The 9,428-nt window shown below is 35.3% G+C and overlaps 1 protein-coding gene across 1 annotated transcript; it reads right to left on the reverse strand.

The window, feature by feature from the left end:
• Positions 1–3,981: 3,981 nt before the first annotated feature.
• LOC127084013 (DEAD-box ATP-dependent RNA helicase 18) lies at positions 3,982–9,148 on the reverse strand. Its single transcript, XM_051024382.1, has 11 exons — positions 8,802–9,148; positions 8,461–8,697; positions 8,101–8,361; positions 7,933–8,012; positions 7,735–7,840; positions 7,478–7,591; positions 7,206–7,304; positions 7,016–7,105; positions 6,796–6,902; positions 6,572–6,715; positions 3,982–4,765 (listed from the first exon to the last, which is right to left on the reverse strand). The coding sequence occupies exons 1-11, from the start codon at positions 9,063–9,065 to the stop codon at positions 4,498–4,500; spliced, it is 1,770 nt and encodes a 589-aa protein (XP_050880339.1). The 5' UTR covers positions 9,066–9,148; the 3' UTR covers positions 3,982–4,497.
• Positions 9,149–9,428: the final 280 nt, after the last annotated feature.

A 9,428-nucleotide genomic window follows, 5' to 3' on the forward strand; every position in this document is an offset into this window, starting at 1 on the left:
TTAGAATAAAGATTGTTGTCTTTAAGTATGTGTTCTAAAATTGTGATGCTCCGACCAAATGATGTATGTATCTCATTATGCTAGTTCTTGATCATTTGGTTCACAGAGTCCCAATCTCTACACATCGTCCTTACTATTTCTCAACCAATTCTTCAACGTAGCATAAGCATACTCAACTTGGTTTGTTATTGTATTCCCAAGGTGTCTAACATGATTTGCCCATGCACAAACAATTTTATTCTTCACCTGGTCTAGAATTGTGCTTTCAACATATTTTAACAAATCTAGATATTTCTCGCACACTTTCCTGAAATTTATAATGGAATTGGCATATTACTCTTTAGTAGAAGAATTTACCATAAGATTCCATGCATCCATTATTTTTTCCACTATCACACCTGCCTTCACCATTTTTCCATCGCCGACCTTTACCTATTTCGTCCCTACCACAGGCTTAATCTTACTTCTCGCATTCTTTGTTATGTGATACCAACAAAATAATGTATAACAAGTAAGAAATACCTTTACAATCGATTTCATCAAAGTGGTATCGCAGTCGGTAACAATTACTTTATGCATTTCTTCTTGGTCCTTCAACATTGTCCGACACACCTCTAAGATCCAAGTAACATTCTCCTCTTTTTCTCTCTCTAGAAATGCAAACCCGACAGAATAGGTCTTCTCGGTAGAGGTAACATCAAACTTCTTTAATAATGGAAGTATGTACTTGTTTGTCTTGTATGTTGAATCCATGATGAGTACAGTAGGAAACATGTTGAACAACTTGATGAAATCAGGATGAGTCCAAAATATATTTCTAATGGTTACTTCATCCTTGCATGTTCGGTACCTAGACACATAATTATTATCATTCAACAGTTTCAAGAGTTGTTGCATTTCAGTTTTATCCCCCTTCAACGCCTTGTTATTTTGGTACGGAATATTATACACTTGCTTGATAATTGAGATATTCTTGGGTCTTTTATGTTTCAAAGTTGCAAGTATATTTTTCGGTTGAACCAAATTCAATGTCATGACACATTCCTTCTCTTCCGGCATCCGGAAATACAACATGTTTGAGGAAAACATCGGGGTGTACCATATCTAAAGAAAACAATTACAATAAAACACTCAATAAGTGTTAATACAGTAAATAGAGTTGAAAAAAAGAGAAAAGACATATACTAGAGATGTATTTCCGAATGAGTTCAAACAGACTCCGAAAATGTATCTTCGGATTAAACGCATGTTTTTCAGACTAAAAAGAAGATTAATGTGAGCAATGAGGTTTGAAATAAATGATTTTTACCTAGAATTTCAACTTCTTTTACTCTCATTGATGTGATGAAACACGGATTGAAGATTTAGAGTGAAAATGTGGATTGAGAATGAAATGATTTATGGTAAGAGTTTGGAGTAGAAAATAAGTATGGTTGTGTGATCATGCAGGTGAGTGTTTTATCAACTTATTACAGAGATGCATCTTCGCAAATATATGACATGGAAATGTGATAGAAATTTCAAAATCCCGCCTCAAACCTCCCTAGATGCATCTCCGAATAATTCATTGGACTGCTCAACTATCAATATATTTGTTGAAAATATCCGAAGATGCACATTCGAAATAATTGTGTTAATATGTAATGACACTTGTTTGGTGCGTCCGAAGATATATCTCCAAAATCTAAAAAACATTTTTAATTTTACATAAGAGCCACCTTATACGACGGGATAAAAAATTCCTTTAATTTGACAACATATGATTTGCTAACATCTAGATAAAAAACATTTGATACGATACCTGGATATTCAGTCCAATAACACTAGATTCTTCAACTATTGGATTGACAACATTCAGTAACCCCTACTAGTAATGAAAACAAAATATTAAAAACCAAAATTTAACGAATTTCTTACAAAAATAACCCAATTTTTCAAGGAAACTCCCAAAATACCCCTGGTTTCAAAAAAAATCTCAAATTACCCCACTTTTAGGAGGAGGCGCTAATTCAATTGGAGACTCCTCTTAAAGTTTGAATGGATGCGCCAATTGGATAGGCAAAATTTCAGCGTCCAGGAAACAATGGACCACAACGAGGGGAGACCAAATTTAGCCTATGTTGTTAGACTAAACAGAATTTGGTGCAACTGTGGAAAATTCCAGGCCTTCTGCATTCCCTGCTCCCATGTCATTGCAGCGTGCTCATATACTCGTCAAGACGCCTACAACCATTTATCCGATGTGTACAAGGCCTTCACCGTCATGAATGTATATAATAAAAGCTTCTCAGTACTACCAATGGAGGAATATTGGCCTCCATACGAAGGTGATATAGTTTGGCACAATGACGAGATGCGTAGAAAGTAAAAAGGAAGGCCAAACAGCACACGTATCAGGACAAAAATGGATTCGACAGATAAAATGATAAGATTATGTAGTATTTGTCGTCAACCAGGACACAATAAGAACAACTGTCCCAATCGAGGAGCATCATTTGGGTCATAAGCTTTTTGTAACATTGTATTTTTGTAACCTTCAATCATTATATATCATAAAGTTTTTGTTACAACGAGGTTCACAACAAACATCAGTACAAAATAAGCTGACTGAAACATAAATATTTCTAACTAATTACAAAAATCAAATTTATGTCATCTCGACCGAACATCATTTTTCTAGCATCCTTATCAGTCTTCATCCGCACCCAACCAAAGATATTGTCGAGTCTCTCAATACTTCTAATTTTTTCCCTTCTGGTATTTTCCCATCTAACCAACGAATAAGCTCCCTCTTCAGTTGCTCGAACATAGTGATGTTCCAGAATAGCATCAGCATCTGAGGTTTGTCTCTCGCATAAATCACCTTTCTGTATCGTCGACGTACACCAAACATGATTGTCAAATGATTAATTGAGATGTGGAACAATGACTCACACAACACATCTATTTATAGCAAAAAAATTACATTTTACACTGAGGTGTCAATCCAATTGGCGCCTCCTTTGTAAAAATACACATGGGCGTCAATTGGATTAGCTATGGCACATGCCCTAGCCAATCCAATTGGCGCCTCCTTTGTAAAAATACACATGGGCTCCAATTGGATTAGTTATGGCACATGCCCTAGCCAATCCAATTGGCGCCTCCATTCAAACTTTAAGAGGAGTCGCCAATTGAATTGGCGTCTCCTCCTAAAAGTGGGATAGTTTGGGGAAAAAATTGAAATTAGAGGTATTTTGAGAATTTCCTTTAAAAATTGGATTATTTTGATAAAAAATCGAACTTAACACCACAAAAAGATTAGTAAGGTGAAAGACACATGAATAAATCATTTTCAAAGGGGTTATTATTAAAATTTTAGAAGCCAGAGAATTAAAAAAATGATAATTCAAATTATTACTACTCTCATTTCCAACATGCTTATTAATTTAAATTTATAAAATAACAATTTAGTCCTTAAAATTAAAGAATATAGTGGTACATTCTTTCATTTTAAATAATTATCATTGAAATGTAACACCGTCCAAATAACTTCGAATGAACTACCTGGTTAAAGATCTTCAGACGACAATAATTGGCAAGTCCCTCCATGTTTTTGGAAGAAAGTGATGCTTGTCCCTATTATGGGGGTCATGGCTTTGGTTATTTGATTCATATCCACGTGACTTAGATACGCCACGTTAGCTTACATTTTTTTTTATCTCAATTGCATATCTCCGATATCTTGAAGAATAAGTAGATTAATTCATCCACTAACTTTATCAAATAACTAGCTTTTAAGCTATTTTAAATTATCTCCAAATTTTAGCCAAAAAACCCTACATCTCAACAAACTACTTAATTAAAAACTCTAAAACAATTCATAAAGACTTGATTAAAAAGTTAACTAACACGCAATTTTAAAATTTGAATGAGTGGAAGTTACTCAGATGCTTAGCCTCCTTAATGACTTGTGATATTGCTTCAAAGGACACCTCCAAAGATGGAAAAACTTCTTCCCATTACAGAAATCATACTAGCAAAGTTAAATTCAATACATAATGTTAAGTATGAGTTTGTTTATTAATGTTACAAATACCTAGAACATAAGTTAACTTCTATGCTATCAGACTAAACAACGGCACATGAAAAATTAATAAGTGAAGAACATTAAAAATACTACAAAATTCTGGATGAAGTCAATCTTCATGAGGTTCATAAACTTAAAAGACTATTTCTCTAATCAAGGGTACCCTTTCCAAATCTCCGCACCATCGACACTTTCTATGTACATTAATCCATAAATGTCATTCAGCCCATCTATGGGTGATAAGGTCTCTATCGGTCCACTGAACTCTGAGGTCCATCACCATGGAAAGATGTATATATGTCAGATCTTTTAGAGTATGCCCAGAGAAGAACCATTGGTTATCTTAAGAACATTCAACCAGTTCTGCACTCATTACAATACCAACAGCGATGTTCATGGTAGTGTAATCAGACATGTAAACTTTGCTTTCAAAGTAAGTCTTCTGTGCCTGTCAATTTGGCATATTCATCCTCATCTATGACCCCTTTCTTCAATTTCTTCAACAAGCGGTATTCTTGCGTCAACTCCTCATCGTCTTCAACAGTCTGCTGAGCACGTCTTTGTTTGGCTGTTTTCTTCCTCATGACATCGGGTACATTGGGAGTTTTCTTTAGCTTTTTAGGTTTTGGCTCTTTCTCTTTGGCTTCTTTCTTTGTTTGCAGATTTTTCTTCCTTTGTTTCTCCCTTGATTTATCCCTATAAAATTAAAGTTTTAAGCCAGCAGCACATTTGTAAGAACAAAGCCAAAGTGTACAAAGAAGGATTTTTTATAAGAAAAAACCTCATATCTTATCGATTAAAATTCAAATGGGACAAGTACATGTTGCTTTTTGACCGAGTTAAAAAGTGTACTTAAGTTAGAAGGGCAATAGACAAACAGTCTGAATACGGGATATTCATGTTAAATTTATTTGTAAATCTTGTGTCAATTGCCACACCTCTTCAAAAGGGAATTGAATAATTCCTCAATCAAGATCAACGAGGAACTAAGTACGCAATAGAATGGCCTCCTAATCCCTCCCCACTTCATTGTATCTTAAAGAATAAGTTTCCACCCATGACTCAAGAAAATAGGGAGAACTTTCATTAAAGCTTGAAAAAGAAGAAGCTCAAGCTCAAGCTCCAATTCAATTTTGATTTTCATACCCAATCTCAAGCCCAATTTGAAATGAATTTTATAATTTTATAAGAGCCAGCCACTTTTTTCCCACTACACCATGACAGTTAAGCTTGTGGCGACCGCCATGGCGCCACAATGCAAAACCCACAACCCACAGCTTTTCCATGGTGCTATGTTGAAATCCCACAGTCCGCCATGGCGCTGCCATAACCGCAATTTGATAACGAGGCTTGTCATGGACATTTAAGAGGGTCTTTATGACCAGATAAGTCAGAGTTTGATCCATACCACTTCTATTTCTTGAAAGAAAAAAGATTAAATTTCACCACAAGTTTGGGTGGCCCTTTGCATTGTCCATACTTAAAGCATAACAGGCTCAGGCTCTCAAGACTCAAGATGGGTTAGATATGGGCCCGTTTGTTTATGATTCTTAAATAACTATTTTTTATGTTTTAGTTATGTCTGTGTAAGCTTTTTTCTAAAAATGATTGTTAAAAAATTATTTTTATGTTAAAAGTGAAGGAGCTATTTTGATTAACTTTTGAAGAACATAATTTTTGAAAATAGAGGGAGAAAAACATCATTTGTAGCTTCTATGTTTTTTCAACCATATTGATGAAAAGCTATTTTAAAATGCATAATTTTTCAATTTGGATGTTCTTTCAACCATAGTTAATGTTTTTATTCAATCTCTAAAGAATAATCTTGATATTATTTAATAAAAGTTTTTTTTCAGAATCCTATTCAAACGGGACCATAATAAGCTCATTCTCGGAGCTTTTATCTGGTTGAAGATATGTACAATGCAAAGGGCCCGTAAATAAGCTCACTCATGTGCATTCATTTTGTGGAAGACATGGATTTTAGATTAAGGAGATGAGAGAAAGAATAAACAGTAGGATATAGTTATGATTGAAGATTAGATGATAGTTGGACCATTCTAAAAGGTTAAGCACTAACTCCTAATACACGACTTCTACTCCTAATTGAATAGGAAAACAAATCATAATAATAATAAAGTAATATAGAAACTAATCTTAAGAGATACTCTAAGATAATAAACTAATCTCATTTGACAATTCAAGATGATGTGAACTTGTTAAATAAAAGCTATATCATTGCGGAATTTGGTTAAACCGCTATTGTTCTGCAATACGCTATTTAGTACATATGGTTGTCAAATAGCGGCTATAGTGGCCCTATTGGCTATATCACTACTACATATAAACTTTTAACATCATGCTATTTCACGCCATCAGTGATTGACAACAATGATGTGAAGATATTACAAGATAATTTTCTTATATTTCAACACATTTATCAGCTTAAGCTTTTCAGAAATATTGACAATTAGAAAGGTTATTCTACTAAAATGTATTTACCTGAACTTAATGTCCTCGAATTTGATATCTTTCACAGGTTCAAACCCCTCAGTGGATAGTGAGTGGCGTTTTACCTCCGGCACTAAAGGAAGTTGCAATAAGCCATGTCCTGTGGCTAATTTGCCAATCTCAAGTTCTTTCCACCTGTAAGAGTGAGAGTCGTTCAACAATAATGATGTTTCAATCATTGAGTGAGAGCAAAATTATATGTGAACATTACTCACCTGAGAATATAAGAGCAGTGATGCTCTTTATAAGCCCGAATGTAAGAAACAAATGCCCTGACTCCCTTCTCCATGACATCGCGATCTTTTGTTGCCGCAGTACGAATCTAAAACAAGTTTTGATTACTATCCATTGACAAACATAACAAATGGACCCTCCTATTGCATCCATAAAACATGTCAACGCGAGATATTAAGATAATAAAGGCCGAGAACAAACCTCGGGTATAACATCAGGTGCATTGTCGGAGCATGTTCTTTCTTGAAGTGGAATTCTTCTTATACGCAAGAATTCTACATAAGATTCCTCCTACACATTTGCATTTATTAATTTACCGTAAAAAGGATCAACTTAAAGAGTCTTATGTATATTATTAAAAGGCACTACAGCATGATACTTGCGACCACACCTTTGGTAATAAGAAGATAACCGCATGTCCTTGTTTACCCAGCCGAGCAGTTCGACCAACCCTATGTACGAAAACATTTGGGTCTTGAGGAGGATCATACTGTGCAATAACAGAGGTTGTATTAATTAACTGCATTAGATATAAATGTGTTCCAATAGTAAATATGAATACAAAGAAACAATTGAGCCGTGTTTTTAAATTTGGCAACAGAGCGAGAGAAGATAAAACACAGTGGCCAATAGACAGTAGCAACTACGTTGTCACAAAGCTACCTGCACTATACAGTCAACGCCAGGTATGTCAAGTCCACGTGCTGCAACATCCGTACACAGAAGAATTCCATTTGAGAGGGATGTAAATGAAGCTAGTGCCTTCTCCCTCACAGTCTACATGGAAGAAAAAAGACAAATAAGTACACAAACAATGATGTTCGACAATAATAATGGGCGGCAAGAAAAATAATGCTGATATGTAGAATAATACACTCCAATATCGATTAATGCTTGGTTGCTAATAGTCAAACATATACCTGCTTCATCTTTCCATGAAGAGAAATCAAGGAGAAGTCTTTCAAAACAGAAAGGCGAGGAAGAACAACTCCCCAATAGTCAACACAAGCACAAGTCATGTAATATCTGCATTAGGGCAAAAACGATGTCTTGAGTATGATAAAATATTTATCTACAACACAAATCACACAATTGATTATTAACATTGTGTGTCTTACATTATAATTTTTTTTGAGCGGTTCTTAATAAGGAAATCTACTAGCTGCGACGGCTTCTTATCAGCCTCGCATTTCAAGTACTGCAAACTCAAAAGTAAAAGAAGAGTATGAGTATAAGAAAAGGATGAGCATAAATGAAATCACCATGGCATGCCTCATAGGTAATACCTCAGTGTGAAGACCTGAAGGTGTCTTTGAAGATTCTAGTTGATTTGATGCTGCAGCACCATTTGCAGTTTTTGTTTCCGCTCGAACTTCAACCCGCACAGGATTCCTCAACCCTGCTTTGGCAAGCTCTTCCACAGCCTGAGTTTGAGTAGCCGAGAATAAACCAGTCCTTCGAAGCTTAGGTAACTGAGTTATGATAGCATTTATCTGCTTCTGGAATCCCATATCTAAGAGCCTATCAGCCTCGTCCAGAATCAAAATCTGCAGACACAATTACAATATCAAAACCCTACTCCTACTAATACACAAATACCACAAAATATAACAAATCTTAAAACATGAAACTACATCATGATATACCTCAAAACTTTTGAAATCCATAACATCCATCCTATTCATAATGTCGTGCAATCGACCCGGCGTGCCAATCAATACATTTGCACCTTCTTCCTCAATTTTCTGCATGTCGGTTTTCACTTCCACTCCACCTACTAGTAGCATTGATTTAACATTCGCTAAGGTTGAAATAAAAGGTTGTGCAACATGATATATTTGGGATGCTAGTTCCCTTGTAGGAGATATAATTATCCCCAGAACCTACAAAACAACGAAAAGCTTCGTAGTTATTAACCTAAACTCAATAAATGAATAAATTTGAATCAACACAGCAATAAGTGGAATGGGGAGAGGGAGTAACCAACCTGGTGAGGTTTGGGATTGGAAGAGGAGCGACGAAGAATCTCGACAAGTGGAATGACGAAAGCTAGGGTTTTGCCGGAACCGGTGGCGGCGTCGACAGCGACGTCTTTGAAGCTGCAGAGTAAGGGAATAGTGGCAGCTTGAACGGGAGTGCAGAAATCGAAGGCGGAGTGTGTGAGGGCTTGGAGAACGGGATCGGAAAGTGGGGGTTTGAGGTCGGAAAAGCGAGTGGTGGTTAATGCTTTGTTGGGAAACTCGGAATCCATGGCTATGCAACTTTGCGCCGTTCAGAATCTTTGTCTACCTTTGTAATTTGTTTTCTTGCTTTTGATGTTCGTTGTTTTAGGGCTTTTTTAAAATAATTTTTACAGTTATATATTTTTAAAATGTTCTAAAACTTTAAAAAAATTATCTTAAAAATCATATTTAAAAATATTTAAAAAAATAGTTTTTTAAAATCTATAAGAAATAGGTCTAGATCGATCTACATGGCGAGTCTAGTTTGGCTTGTTTTTGATAAAAATGTTAGACTTACTTGTTTTTGAAATACTTTGAGTCCTTATTTTTTTCAGAATTTTTTCAAATAATGCATCCATTATTCATACTATTTTAAATATAAACAAATGATA

The sequence above is a fragment of the Lathyrus oleraceus genome, chromosome 5 (genome assembly GCF_024323335.1).
Source record: "Lathyrus oleraceus cultivar Zhongwan6 chromosome 5, CAAS_Psat_ZW6_1.0, whole genome shotgun sequence".
Lineage (NCBI taxonomy): Eukaryota > Viridiplantae > Streptophyta > Magnoliopsida > Fabales > Fabaceae > Lathyrus > Lathyrus oleraceus.

Bases quoted from the DNA above. Each gene is read 5' to 3' on its own strand.
- LOC127084013 (XM_051024382.1), bottom strand. From the start codon at position 9,065: ATGGATTCCGAGTTTCCCAACAAAGCATTAACCACCACTCGCTTTTCC. The intron at 8,698-8,801 runs GTTGGTTACTCC...GTTGTTTTGTAG, and splicing joins CCAATCCCAAACCTCACCAG to GTTCTGGGGATAATTATATC. The intron at 6,903-7,015 runs GTTTGTTCTCGG...AACTTGTTTTAG, and splicing joins CACCTGATGTTATACCCGAG to ATTCGTACTGCGGCAACAAA.